At 45.3% G+C, this 25,683-nt stretch overlaps 2 protein-coding genes across 2 annotated transcripts in view; both read right to left on the bottom strand.

Moving 5' to 3' along the window:
- Positions 1 to 25,683, bottom strand: part of LOC121009385 (glutamine synthetase-like) — a 122,119-nt gene that overhangs the window by 62,665 nt on the left and 33,771 nt on the right. The gene's annotated exons all lie outside the window — the stretch shown is intronic.
- Positions 15,492 to 16,971, bottom strand: LOC121009386 (glutamine synthetase-like). Its single transcript, XM_040442474.1, has 3 exons — positions 16,825 to 16,971; positions 16,071 to 16,569; positions 15,492 to 15,831 (listed from the first exon to the last, which is right to left on the bottom strand). The coding sequence occupies exons 2-3, from the start codon at positions 16,214 to 16,216 to the stop codon at positions 15,519 to 15,521; spliced, it is 459 nt and encodes a 152-aa protein (XP_040298408.1). The 5' UTR covers positions 16,217 to 16,569; positions 16,825 to 16,971; the 3' UTR covers positions 15,492 to 15,518.

Below are 25,683 nucleotides of genomic sequence, written 5' to 3'. Positions count from 1 at the left end.
GACAGATTTCCCTATCTGTTCCCCTAATAATGGAACAAGCCAAGACGAAAAGGCCGGATTACATGCGGAGGAATTGCTCCCCCGGTTATAAACATGCCACAGTGTTTGGGGTTTTTGAGCATTTCAGTATATTGTCACTGACTACGGCAGCCCGGTATGTAAATTGCCTTCAATCCTCTTGCACTAATGCCCGTGTATCGTGATGGGTTACCAGTACAACTTTCTTTTTACCTTGTATTGGTGATGTAAGATGTTTTGAGACCTGCCCTATCATTGTTTGTGGCGTTCTCTATATACATACCCGGCATCATCTGGTTCCGCTGCAATTGTTTTATACGGTGCATATTGTTGCACGTACACTACTACTGTTTATAGTATATTTGTCCCCTGAGGAACCCCCATAATTATCCTCCAATAATAAAGGGGGGGGAAACGCGTCGGGATGCGCCATAGCTAGCCTTCTCCCAGTTAGGCCTCATGCACACGACCGTTGTTGTGTTCCATGTCCGTTGCGCAATTTTTTTCGTGATTTTCTGCGGACCCATTGATTTTCAATGGGTCCGTGGAAAACTCGGCTAATGTACCGTTTGCCACCCGCGTCCGTGATCCGTGGTTTCAGTCCGTCCAAAAAATATAACCTGTCCTATTATTTTCGCGGAAAACGGTTTGTGGACCCATTCAAGTCAATGGGTCCGCTAAAGAATGCGGAGGCACATCCGATTGTCATCCGCGTCCGTTTTATTTCTATCATTTGCCATGGCAAAACTGTCTGCCAGAACTTGTGCCAATAAAATTTAAAAATATCAGATACAGGAAGTTTAAGGTCACAGGTTAGTGTGGTGTGGCAGTGAGTGTCTGGCTATTATAATTAGTGCCAACTAAGATGCCCCGCTGGAATGTGGAGAGACTTATTTGTTGCAGGAGAGGCCCGAACTATGGGACACCCGGTCAAATAATTATCAGGACCGAGTTCGCAAGGAGTCGGCTTGGGAGCAAGTGGCCCGTAGCATGAGGCGGGCAGAATGGTCTAAAGCAGATGGCCGTGCAGCTTTAGGTAAGTGCCAGCAATGTCGTTGTACTGTCCTTGCCCAGTCTGGCCCTAAAATGATGTAGCTATAAATTCCATGTGGTCAGAAGAATGTATATTTAGTGGTCCAGCTTCATTTGGCATAAAACCTGTACATGGTTTTGGGAACAGTCGTGCACTAAATACCATACCCCATCTTTTTTTTCAATAAATGGCTGAGCCTCCAGCAAACAGTACTCGTGTCTCAAGCCTGTATGTGCACTTGTTATTTTGTCACACGTGTCCTCTTTGTAATTGAGCATCCTATAGTTGTCTCCATGTCATATTCTTTTAGTCCAAATGGCTCGCACGACTAATCTCCTCCTTCCTAAACTTATTGTACATTAGTATCCCCACACCTGCAGTACTGTACCATGTGCTGTATAATCCGGCCTATTCATACATTTATCTGAGTTGTCAACTTGATTTTGCTTTTACTTTTCCCTTTGCTATTTCTACTGATATATTTTTTATGTTTTGACTGACATTTGTTTACATTAAATGCAATATTTCATTTCTTTATACAGACGAAAACAAGGTGGAACAGCTGCCGGGACCAATTCCGCCGGGAGCTGAATAGTCAAGGCCGGAGTGGGGAAGGCAGCTCCAAAAAGAGGCCATATCTGTACGCTGCTCAGTGCAGTTTTTGCGTCCGGTGATGGATTTGAGGCCGTAAGTATTTTTGTTGTGCTAAAAACCTGGTAATTATTAGTTCCTAATTTTGGTTTAGCCATAGTGGTCTAGAATGTAAGGGGTTGTGTGGCGTTGGACAATTTGTTGACCTATCCTTTGTGTCGGTGAACCAATTCATTTTTGTGGGGGTAGTAACACCGGCCAACACCGATGATGATCTGTATGATGAGACGACATGCCGCCTCCTGTATCTTTATATCTTTTATTAGGAAATGATGTTCTTTTTGGTTTACATTACATATGGATGGTAGGAAGTTCAAAGCAGTCCAGATACAGAAGAGACGGACAGAATATCAGCACTGCTTTTGGTCCTTGAATGTGTATACCTCGTTTTGTGCTTGACTGATCCAAACGCCAATCAATTTTTTGAAAATATTTTTCATATTTGGCGTTGTGAGCTAATTAACCTGAAAAATGTAATTTATTTTTATTTTCAAAATTCACTTTGATGAGAAATTTCTAAATTATGATAAAATCTGTGATGTATGCATGCTCAATGTATATGTAGTTCACACACAGTTGTTTTTATTTAGAAAACATTAACTACTTTTAAGGGCTCTTTCACACTTGCGTTCTTGTCTTCCGGCATAGAGTTCCGTCGTCGGGGCTCTATGCCGGAAGAATCCTGATCAGGATTATCCTAATGCATTCTGAATGGAGAGAAATCCGTTCAGGGATGCATCAGGATGTCTTCAGTTCCGGAACGGAGACGTTTTTTGGCCGGAGAAAATACCGCAGCATGCTGCGCTTTTTGCTCCGGCCAAAAATCCGGAACACTTGCCGCAAGGCCGGATCCGAATTAATTGCCCATTGAAAGGCATTGATCCGGATCCTGGCCCTTAAGCTAAACGTCGTTTCGGCGCATTAGCCGGAGCCGACATTTAGCTTTTTCAGAGTGGTTACCATGGCTGCCGGGGACGCAAAAGTCCTGGGCAGCCATGGTAAGTGTAGTCGGGGAGCGGGGGAGCAGTGTACTTACCGTCCGTGCGGCTCCCCGGGCGCTCCATAGTGACGTCAGGGCGCCCCAAGCGCATGGATCACGTGATCGCAATGGATCACGTCATCCATGCGCATGGGGCGCTCTGACGTCATTCTGGGAGCGCCCCGGTAGCCGCACGGACGGTAGAGTATACCGCTCCCCCGCTCCCCGCTCCTACTATGGCAACCAGGACTTTAATAGCGTCCTGGGTGCCATAGTAACACTGAACGCATTTGGAAGACGGTTCCGTCTTCAAATGCTTTCAGTACACTTGCGTTTTTCCCGGATCCGGCGTTGTAATTCCGGCAAGTGGAGTACACGCCGGATCCGGACAACGCAAGTGTGAAAGAGGCCTAAAATGTAGTAGGCAAATGATGTAATATATGTTTTCATGTCATTTTCCTATACAGTACTGTGGACAGTCTTGATGAGCATGAAGACTCCGAGGCGGCATTAAGTGATACACCGGCAGTTTTTTCACCGGCAGCTTGTCCTGCCCCAACGCCCCTGAGGAGCCGGACCAGGCTGAGGCCACCCGATCTCCGCGGAGCCCTTCACCAGTCCAGCAGGCCGCAGCCCAGGCGTCGCCGCAATGTCCCTCAATTCTTCCTCTGGGCACCGACTCGGGAGATTATAGATGCCCAAGTCATAGATTTCCTTGCCCAGTGGAGGAGTGATGGCATTGATGGAGTCAATGCTGAGGGGCCTTTCAACCTTTATTGAAGCAAGAGCCCATTGAAATGCATCATGAATGTGTGGCTTCAATGGCCCTTGTTATTAAAATGTACGCCTCCCCTTACCAGGGAGACATACACTCCTATATTAATGATCTGCGCAAGCAGATCTTGAATATCCCCCCGCAGCAACATGGATGCAGCTATCACCAGCCTCAACACCCACCTCAAGGGTCATCTTTCCCCCCCCAACCAACTTACCAACGGTCCCAAGACCTGATAGCACCTACTTTCACACAAAGTATTGCAACTCGGGCCACTGATCCTGTCCATGTACGGCCACAATCATCTTATGGGCATGGCTCGTTTACACGAGACCTTTTTGATCTGTAATGTCATATGTTCTTGAAATGTTTTTTTGTTTTGATTATTGTTGTTTGTGTATCCTTTATTTCATGACATGTTTCTAAAAGAAAATTTCGATCTGAAAATTGAAATTGGCTTGTGGGAATTTTATTAAAAAAACTTACTTTTACAGTTCTTCAAGACATTTCATAAACACATATAGACGCACACCAGTTCACAATGTACATACATTTTTATTTTGAGGAACATAATCTGTATTTTGAAACAATATACTGGGCACTCGCACTAAACGTGGAAACATACGACAATATAGTAGTTTAAACAGTTTATTAATAAGCTTGATGTGAATAATATAAAATAAAATAAAATAATACGCAATATACTACACTGGGCTTATTTAAAAGTCAAAAAATGGATACATTAGGTATAAAAACCGTGAAGTAACGTTAGACTAAAATTGATACAATAAATACAAGGAATTAATAGTGCAGTTGAAATAAAAGATAGCAGCGATGATGTTTCATAAGTAATGTCTCATTCCAATTTGGGAATAGATAGTAGGTTGGGAAAGGTCTCCGATTATTTCAAAGGACAAAGAAGCAGTACTCTGTTGTAGTGAGTGTTTGGTTGCGGCGTCCCGCTTTTACTCACTGTTCAGTAGTTACTGATGTTAATGTCACTGCTGGGGTTCCGGTTCTCTGTGTCTCCGACTGCTCGCCTTCTGGTTATCTCTGCCTCCGGTCTATGTGGCTCTAGGCACCGCTCCGTGCGTTTTCAAGAGCCGATGTCCTCCAAGCCTCTATTTGCCTGCTTCCACACTGGTATGACTCTGCGGAAAAAAGAGCTTGCGGTGGAGTGTGGAAGCAGGCAAATAGAGGCTTGGAGGACATCGGCTCTTGAAAACGCACGGAGCGGTGCCTAGAGCCACATAGACCGGAGGCAGAGATAACCAGAAGGCGAGCAGTCGGAGACACAGAGAACCGGAACCCCAGCAGTGACATTAACATCAGTAACTACTGAACAGTGAGTAAAAGCGGGACGCCGCAACCAAACACTCACTACAACAGAGTACTGCTTTCTTTGTCCTTTGAAATAATCGGAGACCTTTCCCAACCTACTATCTATTCCCAAATTGGAATGAGACATTACTTATGAAACATCATCGCTGCTATCTTTTATTTCAACTGCACTATTAATTCCTTGTATTTATTGTATCAATTTTAGTCTAACGTTACTTCACGGTTTTTATACCTAATGTATCCATTTTTTGACTTTTAAATAAGCCCAGTGTAGTATATTGCGTATTATTTTATTTTATTTTATATTATTCACATCAAGCTTATTAATAAACTGTTTAAACTACTATATTGTCGTATGTTTCCACGTTTAGTGCGAGTGCCCAGTATATTGTTTCATATTGTTCATTTGTTAAAGGAAGGGCGAATCCTTTATTACTGAGAGCACCTCCCTCTGTGGTTTCACTCACTCCTGTGCGTCTCATATTAGCTACTCATAATCTGTATTTTGCTATAATGTGAACATGAGGTATTAGAAGATTTTTTTGGCCCATTACACTAAATACTAATGATGTTAATGTCGGTGAGATTTTGTGGAAAACATCATTAGTATTGATATTTACTTTTAACTATGTGATGGCCAAAAAAACCTCAGCCCGCAAGCCCACGTCAAGGGTCCTCATTCTCTTGCGAGTCCCTACACTCAACTACCACAATAAATTAACATAATCTACCTACAAAATAATAAACAACTAAAGAGCCCAGAAGATTTCAAAAACTGCCACGAATAGCGTCCCTCTGCCATGGCAAGGACTCCTCTGGGCTGTAAAAGTAGTCTGCATAGAGTTCCCGAACTGCAATGCCTGCAGTCCCAGGTCGTCTATGCAGGGTCCTTTCCAAACCCAAACCTGATGACGTAGGAAAATCTTCCATGTCAACAGAAGAGAAAGCCTCATTAATCCTGGTGAAGTTGTGTAGAACAACACAAGCTTGAATCACTAGGGTAGCATTCTCCGGATCCATTTGTATGGATGACAAAAACACCCTCCCCTTGCTAGAGAGTATCCCAAAAGCGCACTTAACATACCGACGGGTACGAGTCAACCGGTAGTTCAAAATACGCCTCCTGACATCCAAACCACGCTTTGGAAAGGGCCGCCTAACATGGGGAGTCAATGCAAACCCTTCATCCGCCACGATGACAAATGGAGCCGGCGGACCTGCATATCCGGGCAGTCTTCTGGACTCGGGCAGGGCAAGCTGGTTGGCACGAAGCCGCTCACCCATTCTAGAAGCACTAAAGATGCGAGCATCCGCAGTGCTTCCATAGGCCCCGATATCAACCATTATAAACCGGTGGTTACTGTCAGCAACAGCCATCAGCACTACCGAAAAATATTGTTTATAATTGAAGAATCGGGACCCTGAGTGAGGAGGCTTCTTCACACGGATGTGCTTGCCATCCATTGCCCCGATGCAGTTTGGAAACTGCGCAAAAATATTGAAGCCCTCAGCGATCCGAACCCAATCATCGGCCTTGGGCTGTGGCATCACCGTCTCTTGGAGTTGCTGCCAGATGACATGGCAAGTGTGACGTACAATCCGAGAGATCGTCGAGGTTCCTAAAAGAAACTCAAAATGCAGGGATGCAAGGAATCTGTAGGAAAAAAAAAAAATATATATATATATATATATATCAGTAAGCAGCAAATCAAAGGGAACATCAGATACATGATTCGCCTATAATGTTGTATACAAGACATGTTTTTAAACAATCTATGTCCATTGTCGACTAAACAAAAAAAAAAATTTGATTTTGTGTGTATGAACCAAACACTACCAGCGATTGGGGTGTGGGCAGTACTACCACAACTAAGTTACAACAACTGTGTTTAGACCCTTTACATGCAGAAGGTTATGGGCGACTTAAGAATGATGTGAACATTATGCATGATGATGACGTTAGCTGAACACAAATTGGAAACCTGCTAAAAAGAATCGACGACCTTTAATATTGCCATATTATGTGTCAGGGATTGAAGTAAAAAAAAAAAGGACATAACAATGTTCGCAAAACATTATGGGCAAAGAAAGGTAACTTCAGCAAACAGTAGCACATGTCTAACAGCAGCCATTTCCAGAAACATGTTCCTCCTGACAGAAGCCGTGCACATTACTGTTGAAACTAGAAACGTAAAATATTGCTTACCTCAACGTGACGATGAGCCTTTCCTCAGGAGAAATGCTGCGCCTCATATTGGTGTCCATGAAGGTAAGGACAGTACGTAGAGACGACAGCAAGCAATCAAATGTAGTCACTGACATCCGACAGAAGGAAAAAAAACTTCTCAGGATGCAGGCGCAGATCTTGGTAGAGGGTATGAAAGTGTCCTTTCCGGTAGCATTGTGAAACAATCGGATGGACCCAAAATCGCTGCCTTCTACTAGGTTCCTCGTCCAACAAAAGAGTGCGCTATCCCCATCGCCGAGAAATAAGCCTATGCAGTACGACCTCTTCCTCGGAGTCATCCGCCATGGTGAAACAGCAAAGACAAGCAACCAAAAGAACCTCTGTACCCTGTAAAGACTACAGAAAATGGCCACCAAACCAAACTCAGGTGACCTGCATATATACCAGTATCCTGGGTGGAGATATTAAAATTAAAATTTTTTCACCCTTCCTTGTTTTCTGACGGTCCGCAAAAAAAAACGGAAGACACACGGAAACACAACGGAAGCAAAAACGGACACGGATCACGGAACAACGGAACCCCATTTTGCGGACCGATAAAAACAACTGTCGTGTGCATGAGGCCTTGGGTTAAGGACAGATTAAGGACAGTATAGTCCTAGGTACGAGAACAGGGAACACCTACCATCAAGGTGTGTCCCTGGGTGGAGAAGTGTAAGGGATCAGTTAAGGGATAGCTCTCATTCCCCGTATTTGACTGATTGTGCCTTGGCACCTCACTTCCTCAGCCCTTTTGTAGTTGATAGCTCGTCATTTTTGTCAAAGGATCCATAGGATCCATGGGTGTCATTATTTTATTTATATATAATTAAAAGTTATGTTTTAGGATACTTGCTTTCAGTGATAGTTGTTCTTTCTTGCAAGTCCTCTCATGAATATTAACTACTTAAGGACCACAGGTTTATACCCCCCTAAAGACCAGGCCCTTTTTTACAAATCGGCACTACACTACTTTCACCGTTTATTGCTCGGTCATGCAACTTACCACCCAAATGAATTTTACCTCCTTTTCTTCTCACTAATAGAGCTTTCATTTGGTGGTATTTCATTGCTGCTGACATTTTTACTTTTTTTGTTATTAATCGAAATTTAACGATTTTTTTGCAAAAAAATGACATTTTTCACTTTCAGTTGTAAAATTTTGCAAAAAAAACGAGATCCATATAGAAATTTTGCTCTAAATTTTATAGTTCTACATGTCTTTGATAAAAAAAAAATGTTTGGGTAAAAAAAAAATGGTTTGGGTAAAAGTTATAGCGTTTACAAACTATGGTACAAAAATGTGAATTTCCGCTTTTTGAAGCAGCTCTGACTTTCTGAGCATCTGTCATGTTTCCTGAGGTTCTACAATGGCCAGACAGTACAAACACCCCACAAATGACCCCATTTCGGAAAGTACACACCCTAAGGTATTCGCTGATGGGCATAGTGAGTTCATAGAACTTTTTATTTTTTGTCACAAGTTAGCGGAAAATGATGATTTTTTTTTTTTTTTTTTTTTCTTACAAAGTCTCATATTCCCCTAACTTGTGACAAAAAATAAAAACTTCTATGAACTCACTATGCCCATCACGAAATACCTTGGGGTCTCTTCTTTCCAAAATGGGGCCACTTGTGGGGTAGTTATACTGCCCTGGCATTCTAGGGGCCCGAATGTGTGGTAAGGAGTTTGAAATCAAATTCTGTAAAAAATGACCTGTGAAATCCGAAAGGTGCTCTTTGGAATATGGGCCCCTTTGCCCACCTAGGCTGCAAAAAAGTGTCACACATCTGGTATCTCTGTATTCAGGAGAAGTTGAGGAATGTGTTTTGGGGTGTCATTTTACATATACCCATGCTGGGTGAGATAAATATCTTGGTCAAATGCCAACTTTGTATAAAAAAATGGGAAAAGTTGTCTTTTGCCAAGATATTTCTCTCACCCAGCATGGGTATATGTATAATGACACCCCAAAACACTTTCCCCACCTTCTCCTGAGTACGGCAATACCAGATGTGTGACACTTTTTTGCAGCCTAGGTGGGCAAAGGGGCCCATATTCCAAAGAGCACCTTTCGGATTTCACAGGTCATTTTTTACAGAATTTGATTTCAAACTCCTTACCACACATTCGGGCCCCTAGAATGCCAGGGCAGTATAACTACCCACAAGTGACCCCATTTTGGAAAGAAGACACCCCAAGGTATTCCGTGAGGGGCATGGCAAGTTCCTAGAATTTTTTATTTTTTGTCACAAGTTAGTGGAAAATGATGATTTTTTTTTTCATTTTTTTTTCATACAAAGTCTCATATTCCACTAACTTGTGACAAAAAATAAAAACTTCCATGAACTCACTATGCCCATCAGCGAATACCTTGGGGTCTCTTCTTTCCAAAATGGGGTCACTTGTGGGGTAGTTATACTGCCCTGGCATTCTAGGGGCCCGAATGTGTGGTAAGGAGTTTGAAATCAAATTCTGTAAAAAATGACCTGTTAAATCCGAAAGGTGCTCTTTGGAATATGGGCCCCTTTGCCCACCTAGGCTGCAAAAAAGTGTCACACATCTGGTATCTCTGTATTCAGGAGAAGTTGAGGAATGTGTTTTGGGGTGTCATTTTACATATACCCATGCTGGGTGAGATAAATATCTTGGTCAAATGCCAACTTTGTATAAAAAAATGGGAAAAGTTGTCTTTTGCCAAGATATTTCTCTCACCCAGCAGGGGTATATGTAAAATGACACCCCAAAACACATTCCCCACCTTCTCCTGAGTACGGGGATACCAGATGTGTGACACTTTTTTGCAGCCTAGGTGGGCAAAGGGGGCCCATATTCCAAAGAGCACCTTTCGGATTTCACAGGTCATTTTTTACAGAATTTGATTTCAAACTCCTTACCACACATTTGGGCCCCTAGAATGCCAGGGCAGTATAACTACCCCACAAGTGACCCCATTTTGGAAAGAAGAGACCCCAAGGTATTCGCTGATGGGCATAGTGAGTTCATGGAAGTTTTTATTTTTTGTCACAAGTTAGTGGAATATGAGACTTTGTATGAAAAAAAATCAAAAAAAAAAATCAGCATTTTCCACTAACTTGTGACAAAAAATAAAAAATTCTAGGAACTCGCCATGCCCCTCACGGAATACCTTGGGGTGTCTTCTTTCCAAAATGGGGTCACTTGTGGGGTAGTTATACTGCCCTGGCATTTTCCAGGGGCCCTAATGTGTGGTAAGTAGGTAAATGACCTGTGAAATCCTAAAGGTGCTCTTTGGAATATGGGCCCCTTTGCCCACCTAGGCTGCAAAAAAGTGTCACACATGTGGTATCGCCGTATTCTGGAGAAGTTGGGGAATGTGTTTTGGGGTGTCATTTTACATATACCCTTGCTGGGTGAGAGAAATATCTTGGCAAAAGACAACTTTTCCCATTTTTTTATACAAAGTTGGCATTTGACCAAGATATTTCTCTCACCCAGCATGGGTATATGTAAAATGACACCCCAAAACACATTCCCCAACTTCTCCTGAGTACGGCGATACCAGATGTGTGACACTTTTTTGCAGCCTAGATGCGCAAAGGTGCCCAAATTCCTTTTAGGAGGGCATTTTTAGACATTTGGATACCAGACTTCTTCTCACGCTTTGGGGCCCCTAGAATGCCAGGGCAGTATAAATACCCCACATGTGACCCCATTTTGGAAAGAAGACACCCCAAGGTATTCAATGAGGGGCATGGCGAGTTCATAGAAATTTTTTTTTTTTGGCACAAGTTAGCGGAAATTGATATTTTTAATTTTTTTCTCACAAAGTCTCCCGTTCCGCTAACTTGGGACAAAAATTTCAATCTTTCATGGACTCAATATGCCCCTCACGGAATACCTGGGGGTGTCTTCTTTCCGAAATGGGGTCACATGTGGGGTATTTATACTGCCCTGGCATTCTAGGGGCCCTAAAGCGTGAGAAGAAGTCTGGAATATAAATGTCTAAAAAATTTTACGCATTTGGATTCCGTGAGGGGTAGGGTGAGTTCATGTGAGATTTTATTTTTTGACACAAGTTAGTGGAATATGAGACTTTGTAAGAAAAAAAATAATAATTCCGCTAACTTGGGCCAAAAAAATGTCTGAATGGAGTCTTACAGGGGGGTGATCAATGACAGGGGGGGTGATCAATGACAGGGGGGGTGATCAATGACAGGGGGGTGATCAATGACAGGGGGGTGATCAATGACAGGGGGGTGATCAGGGAGTCTATATGGGGTGATCACCACAGTCATTGATCATGCCCCTGTAAGGCTTCATTCAGACGTCCGGATGCGTTTTGCGGATCCGATCCATCTATCAGTGGATCCGTAAAAATCATGCGGACGTCTGAATGGAGCTTTACAGGGGGGTAATCAATGACAGGGGGGTAATCAATGACAGGGGGGTGATCTGGGAGTCTATATGGGGTGATCACCACAGTCATTGATCACGCCCCTGTAAGGCTTCATTCAGACGTCCGGATGCGTTTTGCGGATCCGATCCATCTATTAGTGGATCCGTAAAAATCATGCGGACGTCTGAATGGAGCTTTACAGGGGGGTAATCAATGACAGGGGGGTAATCAATGACAGGGGGGTGATCAGGGAGTCTATATGGGGTGATCACCACAGTCATTGATCACGCCCCTGTAAGGCTTCATTCAGACGTCCGGATGCGTTTTGCGGATCCGATCCATCTATCAGTGCATCCGTAAAAATCATGCGGACATCTGAATGGAGCTTTACAGGGGGGTGATCAGGGAGTCTATATGGGGTGATCACCACAGTCATTGATCATGCCCCTGTAAGGCTTCATTCAGACGTCCGGATGCGTTTTGCGGATCCGATCCATCTATCAGTGCATCCGTAAAAATCATGCGGACGTCTGAATGGAGCTTTACAGGGGGGTAATCAATGACAGGGGGGTGATCAGGGAGTCTATATGGGGTGATCACCACAGTCATTGATCACGCCCCTGTAAGGCTTCATTCAGACGTCCGGATGCGTTTTGCGGATCCGATCCATCTATCAGTGCATCCGTAAAAATCATGCGGACATCTGAATGGAGCTTTACAGGGGGGTGATCAGGGAGTCTATATGGGGTGATCACCACAGTCATTGATCATGCCCCTGTAAGGCTTCATTCAGACGTCCGGATGCGTTTTGCGGATCCGATCCATCTATCAGTGGATCCGTAAAAATCATGCGGACGTCTGAATGGAGCTTTACAGGGGGGTAATCAATGACAGGGGGGGTAATCAATGACAGGGGGGTGATCAGGGAGTCTATATGGGGTGATCACCACAGTCATTGATCATGCCCCTGTAAGGCTTCATTCAGACGTCCGGATGCGTTTTGCGGATCCGATCCATCTATCAGTGGATCCGTAAAAATCATGCGGACGTCTGAATGGAGCTTTACAGGGGGGTGATCAATGACAGGGGGGTAATCAATGACAGGGGGGTGATCAGGGAGTCTATATGGGGTGATCAGGGGCTAATAAGGGGTTAATAAGTGACGGGGGGGGGTGTAGTGTAGTGTAGTGGTGCTTGGTGCTACTTTACTGAGCTACCTGTGTCCTCTGGTGGTCGATCCAAACAAAGGGGACCACCAGAGGACCAGGTAGCAGGTATATTAGACGCTGTTATCAAAACAGCGTCTAATATACCTGTTAGGGGTTAAAAAAAAAACATCTCCAGCCTGCCAGCGAACGATCGCCGCTGGCAGGCTGGAGATCAACTCTCTTACCTTCCGTTCCTGTGAGCGCGCGCGCCTGTGTGCGCGCGTTCACAGGAAATCTCGGCTCACGCGAGATGACGCCTATTGGCGTTAGCGTAGCCTGGGGGAGCCGCCGCAATGACTCCTTTCGGCGTTACAGTTGCGGGAAGTGGTTAATCAGAGACTTTGTTTTCGAGCATTTCCTCCCATTTAGGCCACTTTATTTCAGTTATTTTTCTTGATATGTTTAGGATGTGCCATTGCGCACTGCTGGGGTAGCATTCTGTTGCACCTGGTAGCCTGGAGGTATGTGGGTGCTTGGCTGTAAGTTGTATCTTAGGGCTCTTTCACACTTGCGTTGTTCTTTTCCGGCATAGAGTTCCGTCGTCGGGGCTCTATGCCGGAAGAATCCTGATCAGGATTATCCCCATGCATTCTGAATGGAGAGAAATCCGTTCAGGATGCATCAGGATGTCTTCAGTTCCGGAACGGAACGTTTTTTGGCCGGAGAAAATACCGCAGCATGCTGCGCTTTTTGCTCCGGTCAAAAACCCTGAACACTTGCCGCAAGGCCGGATCCGGAATTAATGCCCATTGAAAGGCATTAATCCGCATCCGACCTTAAGCTAAACGTCGTTTCGGCGCATTACCGGATCTGACGTTTAGCTTTTTCTAAATGGTTACCATGGCTCCCAGGACACTAAAGTCCTGTTTGCCATGGTAAAGTGTAGTGGGGAGCGGGGGAGCAGTATACTTACCGTCCGTGCGGCTCCCGGGGCGCTTCAGAGTGACCTCAGGGCGCCCCACGCGCATGGGTGACGTGATCACATGGATCACGTCATCCATGCGCATGGGGCGCCCTGACGTCATTCTGGAGCGCCCCGGGAGCTGCACGGACTGTAAGTATACTGCTCCCCCGCTCCCCACTACTACTATGGCAGCCAGGACGCTATTAAAGTCCTGGCTGCCATAGTAACACTGAACGCATTTTGAAGACGGATCCGTCTTCAAATGCTTTCAGTTCACTTGCGTTGTTACGGATCCGGCGGGCACCTCCGGCAAATGGAGTGCACGACGGATCCGGACAACGCAAGTGTGAAAGAGCCCTTAGCACCTCTCAGACCGTGTTCACACACCGTAGGGTAGTCTAGTGGTAGGAACCCATGCCACGCTGAGATACCTTGACGGTGGTGCAAAAGGGCTCCGATGTGTTCCTGACAGGAATACATTGGCTAAAGTCTCAGTTCTTAACATCTACTTGAGGGATTGGCCAGTGTTATCAGTTGCATATCATTGTGGTGCACCTTTCGCAGTGATTTACAGTACAGACCAAAAGTTTGGACACACCTTCTCATTCAAAGAGTTTTCTTTATTTTCATGCCTATGAAAATTGTAGATTCACACTGAAGGCATCAAAACTATGAATTAACACATGTGGAATTATATACATAACAAACAAGTGTGAAACAACTGAAAATATGTCATATTCTAGGTTCTTCAAAGTAGCCACCTTTTGCTTTGATTACTGCTTTGCACACTCTTGGCATTCTCTTGATGAGCTTCAAGAGGTAGTCCCCTGAAATGGTTTTCACTTCACAGGTGTGCCCTGTCAGGTTTAATAAGTGGGATTTCTTGCCTTATAAATGGGGTTGGGACCATCAGTGGCATTGAGGAGAAGTCAGGTGGATACACAGCTGATAGTCCTACTGAATAGACTGTTAGAATTTGTATTATGGCAAGAAAAAAGTAAAGAAAAACGAGTAGCCATCATTACTTTAAGAAATGAAGGTCAGTCAGTCAGCCGAAAAATTGGGAAAACTTTGAAAGTAAGGGCTATTTGACCATGAAGGAGAGTGATGGGTTGCTGCGCCAGATGACCTGGCCTCCACAGTCACCGGACCTGAACCCAATCGAGATGGTTTGGGGTGAGCTGGACCGCAGAGTGAAGGCAAAAGGGCCAACAAGAGCTAAGCATCTCTGGGAACTCCTTCAAGACTGTTGGAAGACCATTTCAGGGGACTACCTCTTGAAGCTCATCAAGAGAATGCCAAGAGTGTGCAAAGCAGTAATCAAAGCAAAAGGTGGCTACTTTGAAGAACCTAGAATATGACATATTTTCAGTTGTTTCACACTTGTTTGTTATGTATATAATTCCACATGTGTTAATTCATAGTTTTGATGCCTTCATAGTCATGAAAATAAAGAAAACTCTTTGAATGAGAAGGTGTGTCCAAACTTTTGGTCTGTACTGTATGTATTTTTATATTTGCATCCACACATTATCCCATCTTGTGTAGGATGCCATTGTGGTGCATGTCGTCCGCTGCCGACATCCTCCATTGTAAGCATTTCTGCTGGGGATTGCCGTTTGCAACGGATCACATGCGGAGGAATTGCTCCCCCAGTTATAAACACGCCACAGTGTTTGGGTTTTTGAGCATTTCCTCCCATTTAGGCCACTTTATTTCAGTTATTATCACTAGTGCAATAAGTATGGCACTCATTTTACAGCGGCAGATTAGTATATAAACCCGTACTGTCAATATGGGAAAGGAATAGTATTCAGCCCTCCATCCACAGTTGGGTTAATGCCCCTTTATCCTTCCAAACTGGAAGGAATTTCAGATAAAAACATCAAGTAGTGTAGACAAAAATATAACTATTTTTCTTAAAAACAGACTCTTGTGAGACGGAAGAATTAGGACATATGGATGGAATATTAGCGGCGGATCCAGCCCCCAGGTTAATTATTCTAGTAGTCTTTCGTTTCACTGCCAGTCTCGTTCAGTATGGTTGTCCTCACAAGGGCTTCAGTAACAGCGTATGGGTCACAGTTGGCAGCTGGCCGATGATCTTCGAAGTAACCAAATCCTTCCTGTCCAACCTGGCGGGGAATTCTAATACTGACGCCGCAGTTCGCCACACCAGCTGACAACTTGTGGATGCTGGAGCTTTCATGCTGACCGGTCAGACATCGAGAGTTGTCCTTCACTCCACGTGGGTCGTAGACGCAGATGTGGTAATCATGCCGGTTACCCAGTTTCTCAATGGCATCTTCTATGTGTCTAAAGACAAAGAATGGACATGGTCAGATTATATGGCAAGGGATGTCCAATCCATTAAATATCACACACTAGATCAAAAGGCCACATGTGAAATCGGAAGCTTTAGAAGCACCTGGTGGTGATGCCAGTACCATGGGGTGGTAGACTACATGGAGTGTTAAAGCTCCTAGGTTATTGGAAGACTATTGGCCACATTCAGTAGGAAATCAAGAAAATATAAAACATTTTAGAAGACTCACTTTAGGCCGCCCTCCTTCCTCATGTCTGCGGTGCTGTAGTTTGTATGACATCCAGCTCCATTCCAGTTTCCAGTTATGGGTTTGGGGTCAAGACTTGCCACCACACCAAAATCTTCACATACTGTATGGAGAATGAATCGAGCCATCCACAAATGGGTCACCCATGTCTATGCCTTCACAAGGGCCAACCTGGAACTCCTACTGTAATAAAGGAGACAAGGTCAATGCCAACTTCTGCAGTAGGATTCAATTCTTCAGAAACTCCTTCAACTAGAAGATGTTTGAGACCCAGTCTTGTTGTCAACTAGACGGTCTAGAGAGGGGAAAGACTGATGTTGCAGAACTTGAGTGATAACTTTGTGGACAATCCACATTCTATCAAGTTCCAAAGGTCATTCCAAAAGGATTTTGACTCCAGCATACAGACAGGCCTTGTAGTGACTCTCCACAATATCTCGGCCATATACCTTGTCAGCTCCAACACCACAGTAGTAAGGTCCTGAGGGAAAGTAACAGCAGAGGACATTCTGATTGACGCTTATTTTACACATCAAACTTTATATAAATAGAGGCCAATTGCAACATCTACAATTCCCTTTACTACTCGGATGACCAAATGTGTGGCCTGCAGCTAATGAGGAAGAGCCACAATGGTCCAATGGCAGAAGACCTGGTGACTAGATGGTAATGTGTTAAGAACCCAGCATGGCTCAAGAGATGGCTAATCTTTGCAAAAAACACTGAAGCCCCTTACCTTGTGGTCCAGGGAAGCCATTATCAGGCCATCCATATGGGTGTCCATTGATTCCGAGTAAGGTGTATTGCTGCTCCATGCCAAACCACGGGATGTGGTCAGATACCATGTCCATAATCTTCTTACATGTGTGACGCAGGTTGTTTTCTGCAGAATATGAGAAGTTTTTGACACAAGAGGAACCACTGCCAGAGCAAAGCTCCCTACTGTGTACACTGAAAATAAGGCAGGCAGGTATCAGTCTGCAGACTTTACCTGGACATAGCCAACACACCCCTCCAACAGAGATTACAGGGAGGAGTAATTTAAAGGGATAGACTTGTCAGAACACCTTACCTGCTAGTTTCTGGTTGTATTTTAGGACTTCACAAATGACCAGCTTGTTGGGGTCAAGGCAGAATGGGTCTCTGAACATCCTAACAGGGATGAGGTACATGTCACTGTTGGAACCTTCAGCTTGGTAAGTACTTGACCCGTCAAAATTCCTTTCTGGAACCTCTAAAATGGAAGAGCATCTTAAACAAAATGGTAGACTTACACATCTCTGGTAACCTTCAACTTAAAGGCATCTCCTACTAGCACTTATTCCCCTCCCCAATCTACAGGATAAAGGAATAAGCATCTGATCGCTGGAGTCTAACCTCTAGAACCTCCCCAGAAATTAAGAGTCTGTTTGAATGGAGGTGGTGGTGCACCTGGGCACTCTGCAATGCTTCATTTCTCCTGTGGTGGCGCTGCAGGAAAACCAAACACTTCCTGACAGGTTTTCATACAAATTGCAGCTGATCACTGATGGTCCAGGCAGAGGACACCCTGCAATCAGCTTATTTTAAGAAGACCTTCCCAACAAATTAGTGCTCAAATGACCCTTAATTCAAAGGGTTTGTAGAGAGTTAGAAAAGCATGGCTTCTCTCTTCCAAAAGCAGCACCACCCCTGTCCTATCGGTTGTGTGAAACACTGCAGCTCGTACCAGTCACTTCACTGAAGCTGCCGTGCCTCAAATGGCCTGTAGACACTTGTTTGGAAGAGACTAGCCAGGTTTTTCCCAATCTTGTACAAAACCAGGCATGTGCAGGAAATGTCCTATACAGGACTCCTATCGTAAATCACCATTTTAGAGCAGGTCATAACCAAGACAAAGTTGTTATTCCCCCAAAAACCCAATTAACCCCTTCCAGCAAAGCCAGTTTGGACCAAATGCCAGAGCCCCGTTTTTCAAATGTGATGTGTCACTTAATCTGGTAAATCTGGAACGCTTTTACTGGTCCAAGTAATTCTTAGGGCTCATGCACACAAACATATTTTTTTCAGTGTCTGTTCTGTTTTTTGTGACCACATCAATGGGGCCTCAATAAAATAAAATAAATGTAAAAAAAAAAAGGGAAAAGACTCCGTGTCCGCATGGCCATTCCGCCAAAAAAAATAGAACATGTCCTATTATTGTCCCCATTACAGACAAGGATAGGACTGTTCTATTAGGGGCCGGCTGTTCTGTTCCGCTAAATACGGTATGCACGCAGGCAGTATCTGTGTTTTGTGGACTGTCGTCTGCATGAGCCCTAAGACTGTTTTCTCGTGACACATTGTACTTCTTGTTAGTGGTGAATTTGAGCTGATGTTTTACCTTTATGCATAAAAAAAAATCCCAAATTTACCCAAAAAATAGAAAAATTGTCAATTTTCTAAATTTCAATTTCTCTGATTTTAAAGGGGTTGTCCGGGTTCAGAACTTCCTAGCAGCCCTACGGAGAGCCCGGTTAGTCACCGGAACTCCAGAAAATGCCTTTTCCCTGCATGATTCAGCGAAGGGCAAAGGAGAGCATCTTAGCATGAACTGCTCCGATGCTCAAGTCAGGGGGGCTGCCTGGGTGAAAATGGGGGTATGTCCAGGTTCAGTTCTGAACCCGGACAACCCCTTTAAGACAAATAGTGATTCTTCTCAAAATAGTTATTAATTAACATTCCCCATATGTCTAATTTATGTTGGCTTCATTTAGGCTACTTTCACACTAGCGTTGTTTTAATCCGGCGTTCAATTCCGACACCGAAACTGCCCGCCGGATCCGGAAAAACGTGTGAAAACGGATTACATTTGAATCCTGATCAGGATTTTGATCACAATGAAAAAATGCATTGGAAAAAACGGATCCGCCATTTATGGACTTTAACTTTTTTTTCACATTTTTCGGGTTTAACATGCAAAAGCCTGATCCGTTTTGACTGAACACACAGTGCCAGATCCGGCGTTAATGCAAGTCAATGGGAAAAAGGCCTGATCCGTCGTTCAGTCAAAGTGTTCAGGCTTTTTGGCCGGAGGTAAAAATACTGCATGCTACGTTTTTCTGAAAAGCCTGATCAGTCAAAAAGACTGAACTGAAGACATCCTGATGCATCCTGAAGGACTGACTCTCCATTCAGAATGCATGGGGATAAAACTGATCAGTTCTTTTCCGGATTTGAGCCCCTAGGACGGAACTCAACGCCGGAAAAGAAAAACGCTAGTGTGAAAGTACCCTTAGTAATGTTCATTTATTTATTTTTTTTGAGATGTGTATTTTTATCTTTTTTGTTGACTGAGCTGTGTAGGGGCTTGTTTGTTGCGGGACCAGCCGTAGTTATTTTTTGTACCATTTTGTAGTACAAATGGCTTTTTGACTGTACACCCGATTGCGTTAAATTACGTGCAGTCTGGACGTAGTTACTTCCAAATGTGGGAAGGGGTTAAGAGTCCAGACTAAAGGAACTTTAATCCCAGAATGCACCATGAAACAAATACCAACATAAAGGTTAAGCTTCACTGGAATTTCTCCTTCAAACCCTGAGGCCAGATGTCTACCATAACTGAGGGCGGGGACCCTGCTGTACACAGGAGGGGGGGGGGGGGGTGTTATGGCATTCACAGCAGGACTGAGGGGGAGAGTGTTTTGTATCTTACCTTCAATAGATTTGGGTTCGTAGTCCAGGGTCTTTGTCTTGCAGCGGACACCTTCTCCAGTTCCATCAATCCAGATGTACAGTACAGACCAAAAGTTTGGACACACCTTCTCATTCAAAGAGTTTTCTTTATTTTCATGACTATGAAGGCATCAAAACTCTGAATTAACACATGTGGAATTATATACATAACAAACAAGTGAGAAACAACTAAAAATATGTACTATTCTAGGTTCTTCAAAATAGCCACCTTTTGCTTTGATTACTGCTTTGCACACTCTTGGCATTCTCTTAATGAGCTTCAAGAGGTAGACCCCTGAAATGGTTTTCACTTCACAGGTGTGCCCTGTCAGGTTTAATAAGTGGGATTTCTTGCCTTATAAATGGGGTTGGGACCATCAGTTGCGTTGAGGAGAAGTCAGGTGGATACACAGCTGATAGTCCTACTGAATAGACTGTTAGAATTTGTATTATGGCAAGAAAAAAGCAGCTAAGTAAAGAAAAACGAGTGGCCATCATTACTTTAAGAAATGAAGGTCAGTCAGTCAGCCGAAAAATTGGGAAAACTTTGAAAGTAAGGGCTATTTGACCATGAAGGAGAGTGATGGGGTGCTGTGCCAGATGACCTGGCCTCCACAGTCACCGGACCTGAACCCAATCGAGATGGTTTCGGGTGAGCTGGACCGCAGAGTGAAGGCAAAAGGGCCAACAAGTGCTAAGCATCTCTGGGAACTCCTCAGGGGACTACCTCTTGAAGCTCATCAAGAGAATGCCAAGAGTGTGCAAAGCAGTAATCAAAGCAAAAGGTGGCTACTTTGAAGAACCTAGAATATGACATATTTTCAGTTGTTTCACACTTGTTTGTTATGTATATAATTCCACATGTGTTAATTCATAGTTTTGATGCCTTCATAGTCATGAAAATAAAGAAAACTCTTTGAATGAGAAGGTGTGTCCAAACTTTTGGTCTGTACTGTACGTAACCATATCCCCCTGGGGCAGCCTCATGTAGTGCTCTAGCACCCCCTTGTTGAGTCTGGAACTGTGTGACACAGACATGATCTGCAACAGGAAAAAAAACGTTAGAGAAAGGGGGAAATGGCAGCTTCCTAACAACTCAAGTAAGATTCCTATCAGACAGTACAGGTGCCCGTACACATTACAGGAAGTCATAGCGTATATGGCGGTGTAGAAGTGTTAGATTTTAGTGTGCCTGCATGTTCTTTTTTTCCTACCACAGGGGGTCTGCCTTCTTGCCATTGATAACACATGCATGCTCAGCCAAGTGTGTGCATGACAGGGGAGCTGAGCAGAATAGTGGTCCAACGAGCATTTGGCTGACCGCTATTGAATGTATGGGCACTTTAAAGGGGTTGGCTGGTCTGGGACCCTGATGGCACATGTCTAGATAGACGTAGGAGCCGTAGCTCCCTGTAATGCAGAGCACACCACGAACATGTGGCATGCTCTCCATCACTATGGGAGTCCCAAAAATAGGCGAGCGAGTGTGGCCACGTATTTTTGGAAATCCCATATCTGTTCACTGCTATGGGACTGCTAGAAGTCATCTGAAGTCCCACAGCAGTGGATGGAGGTTGGCTGCACATGCGCAGCTTATCTCTGTTCACATTGGGGCTAACGTTTTGGAGATACGGGACCTAGTGATGTGCCACCATTGTGGGAATACCCCTTTAACCAATTTACACCTGCAATGTGGTGTGATGGAAACGTCATACAACGACCGGCTCAACCGGATTACAACAATAGGAAGGCCGACCAGACGATCCACATGGCAGAGTTGTGAACGTGGAGCCAGAACAGTCAGGAATGGATTCAGACTAGAGAAGCCGGATCGGTCCTTTATACTTCATGAGGATTCAAATACTGCATGTGGGAATATACCCTTAACGCAGTACCCCTTTCAAAATGGGAGGGGGGGCACATCACAGCCAACGAGCAGACCACCAGAGGGAGATAGATGTGTGATGTTTATGATGTCTAGGCTGCAATCCCCTCCCCCCTATTCAGTACATGCCCCATACCCCCAAAAAGGTTAGAATTTCTAAACCAGGTCATTGATGAAGCAGAATTTGGGGTAAACACCAGCTGGATGTGTACATGGGAGCAGATAGCCGCCCATCATCTGTCCCTAGGGCAGTGCAGTTTCTAGGTAAAATTTCTCTCAGGGCGAGTGTCAAAAAAACTCCCCCCCCCCCCTTCAAAACTGCTCGATGAAATAAGTGTCTCTCCATTGTAAAAAATGTGGAACCACATTGCACGGACGGTCACAGTGACGCACAGACTCAGGCTCTCACTCACAGCAGGCTTCTTTCTCAGCACTGCTCCGGGCGGGCGGTAACAGGCAGGCAGTGCGGGCGGCGGTCCTCACCTCACTCACTGTACGTCACGCAGTGCGTGAGGTACAGTGAGTGAGCGCCGCCGCCCGCACTGCCTGCCTGTGGGGGGACATTATTTTTAATAAGGATCACTATGGACATTATTTAGAATGGAGGCTGCTGTGGGTGTCATTATAACTGTATAATGTCTGATAGGCCTAGTCCTTAGTTATATTACCCTGCCCTGTATAATAATGTACCCTAATACCCCTTAGTTATATTACCCCAGCGGGGTAATATAACTAAGGGGTATCAGGGATGGGTACATTATTATACAGGGCAGGGTAATATAACTCAGGACTAGGCCTATCAGACATTATAGTTATAATGACACCCACAGCAGCCTCCATTCTAAATAATGTCCATAGTGATCCTTATTAAACTTAATGTCCCCCACAGTGACAGTGGCCCCCATTTTCATGTCTCCCACAGTGGCCCCCCCCCCCATTGTAATTAATGCCCCCCCCCATTGTAATTAATGCCCCCCCCCCATTGTAATTAATGCCCCCCCATTGTAATTAATGCCCCCCCCCCCAGACCATCACTCACCTCACAGCAGGCATCAGCACTGCTCAGGGGCTCAGGTCGGGCGGTAACAGGCAGGCAGTGCGGCGCTCACTCACTCACTGAACGTCACGCGCCTGCGCCGCCTAGTGGGAGGAGCAGGCGCGTGACGTCAGTAAGTGCCGCCCGCACTGTCTGAAGAGTGAGAGGACTAGTCGGCACTCGGGCGCAGGCAGGGGAGCACCCAGGAATTTTGTTTAGGGGGGGTCCGAAAGGCAAAAAAATGCGGCATGTGTAGTGCCGCTGTGCTAATTGAATTTTTCAAAGCCCCCTTTATATTTAAAAATGCAGGGAAAGGGTGTAGTGTGTTGCGCTGATTCTTTTACTTGGCGATTCTAAAAGCGAAGCGTGCCGCAAATTTTTTGGCCCCGCCCATTATTAAAAGCCCCTCCTACATATAATAGGCCACTCCCAACAAACACTGTACAGCTGACATTCTATAGTTGCGGCCTGTCTCTGCACATCATACGGAGAGTCGGGGGGGTCTGTCCTGGCTGCACTGCCTGCTTATATAACAAGCTACAGCCAGGAAGCTCCTCCGCTCTCCTCCCTCCCCTGATCCTGCTCAAGGCCTGTGGTTCCCCCCACCATCTGCCACCCGCCCGTGGCCTGCTGCCCCCCTTGACCGTCCTCACCCAGCTCTGAATCCTCCTTCTGCAAATGGCAGGGGGGGGGAGCCGGAGCATCTCCTCTCCTACATAGCGCCCCCTACCTCTTACATCCAGTGATGTCACCTTTGTTGTAGACGTTCTCTTTCCTAATCTTCTCCATTCAGACCAGACCGCCATGATCATTTTTCAGTCATCTCCCGTCTCTGCAGAGATTAACAAACAGACATTAGTTTCCCACATTTCCATCATCTTCACATCTTCTGAACACCCTTTCCTGCCACCCCCAATACTGTGCCCGCTGTGCCCCCAATACTACTACCACACAGATAGTGCCCCCCTCAACAATTATTGGCACACAGTGCTCTAAAAAAATAACTGCGCCCAGACACTAATAGTATAAAGATAATGTCCCCCAAAAATTATTGTGCTAAGCTGATACTGTGGCAGGGTGCCCCCCAAAATAACAGGGCTCCCCAAAATAGAAATAATTCTCTGCCAGAGCACACTTAGTAGTAATAACGCCCCTATAGTGCCCATACTAGTAATCATGTTCCTCATAGCCCCCCAGTATTAGCAAAGCTCCGCATAATACCTCCTAGTACTAATAATTCTCCCTACAATATGAAAGTACATGAAATACCCCCGCTTAGTGCCCGCTGTTGAGCTAATGTCCCCATAATGTATGCCAGTATAAAATACCCCTATATAGTGCCCCAGTAAATGCCCTCATAGTGCTCCTCTCCCCCTTCCCCATAGTGTCCCCCATAATATGCCAGTAAAAAATGCCCCTTCTAAGTGCCACCATATGCCCCAATAGTGCTCCACTCCCCCATAGTGCCGTTCTCCCCTATAGTGCCCCCCATAATGTGTAAAAAAAAAAAGCCCCTTTAGAGCCCCCATAGTGCTCCTCTCCCCCATGGTGCCCCCCAAATAATGCCCCTATAGTGCCACCAGATGCCCCCTAGTGCCGTTCTCCCCTATAGTGCCCCCCATAATGTGTAAAAAAAAGCCCCTTAGAGCCCCCATAGTGCTCCTCTCCACCATGGTCCCCCCCCCCCATAATGTGCCAGTAAGAAGTGCCACCTAAAAAAAAAAAGTACCACCAGATGCCCCATAGTGCCGTTCTCCCCTTTAGTGCCAGCTCCCCCCCTCCAAAAAAAACAAAACAACAAAAATAAAATAAAAAATACACTAATACTTACCTCCATCAGCAGCGATGCGATGCAGGCTCTTACGGCCTGTGTCCCTGCTGTGTGCTGCCCGGCTCAGGCGCGTGATGATGACGTCATCTCGCCTGAGCCGGCCTCTGATAGGAAGCGCTCATCTCCTAGTACTCCCACTGCCCCCCCGGCCGCCCCCCCACCACCACTGCCGCGGCCGCCGTAGCAATTACATCCAGGGCCGCGCCGCCTGTGGTGATCGGCGGTGCGGCCCTGAAAGATAAAAATAAAATAAAATTCGGTTGGTTGTTCTAGGGGGGGTCCAGACCCGCTGGACCCCCCCTGTAGGTGCGCCACTGGGCGCAGGTGAGGTCAGGCGAGATGTCAGAGGGAGGGAGCCAGGGCGCACGGCAGAGAAAGGACAAGAGGGCGCCCCTGCTGGCGCCCCCCTTCTGACAGCGCCCCGGGCGGACGCCCGTCCCGCCCGCCCCTAGAAACGGCCCTGCCCTAGGGATAGCAGGGGCCAGCCAAGTTTGAGCCAGATCCCCCCCCCCCCCCATAGGTAAGGGAGGAGGGGGATTAACCAGCGCTGCCCCACCAAGTGTCCAGCACAGACTTGTCTAGCAAAACAAGGGAGACTAAAGGGATTGCAGGAAACCCCCATCCCCCAGATACTTTGTATCATCACACAGCAGAGCGAGATGCAAAGTAACAAAGCAAAACACCACATGCAGCAGGGATACAGAGACCGCTCTACATGTAGCAGAGCCCAGCCAGTTATTATATAATGTTATGGAAAACTGGCAGAGCAAGATCACCATGAAGGGTACACTGTAACCTGTAAGCCCTGGAAGCGAGCCGTGTATAATGTGATGGAAAAATGAATCCAGCCAGCAAAGGAGGCAATATAGACAATCACAATACATTAGTAAGGGTCTTGTATTAAACTTCTCTACATGATAAACGCCATTTGCTGAAGTGAGACAACCTCTTTAGGTTATCCTTTTTCTATGTTTCCTACCTGCTCACCTGTCCTGTTTTTTGAACATGATCTGAAAATATGTTCATTTGGTTAAATTAGTTGAGGTAGAGGCATCGCCTTCAGAAGCACCATCTGAACTGCTGGCATCAGTAGACCTGTCTAGAAGATCTGTCTGAGCAATGTCCTCCCTTGTGTTTTTTCAAAATAGTT

Source organism: Bufo bufo, chromosome 8, assembly GCF_905171765.1.
Source record: "Bufo bufo chromosome 8, aBufBuf1.1, whole genome shotgun sequence".
NCBI lineage: Eukaryota > Metazoa > Chordata > Amphibia > Anura > Bufonidae > Bufo > Bufo bufo.
This window is presented reverse-complemented; position numbering and strand designations above follow the sequence as displayed.

What these genes read in the sequence shown, in the direction of transcription:
- LOC121009386 (XM_040442474.1), bottom strand. Translation starts at nt 16,216, where the DNA reads ATGGCTCGATTCATTCTCCATACAGTATGTGAAGATTTTGGTGTGGTG. An exon ending in AGGAAGGAGGGCGGCCTAAA is followed by an intron (nt 15,832 to 16,070) that starts GTGAGTCTTCTA and finishes CTTTGTCTTTAG; the next exon opens with ACACATAGAAGATGCCATTG.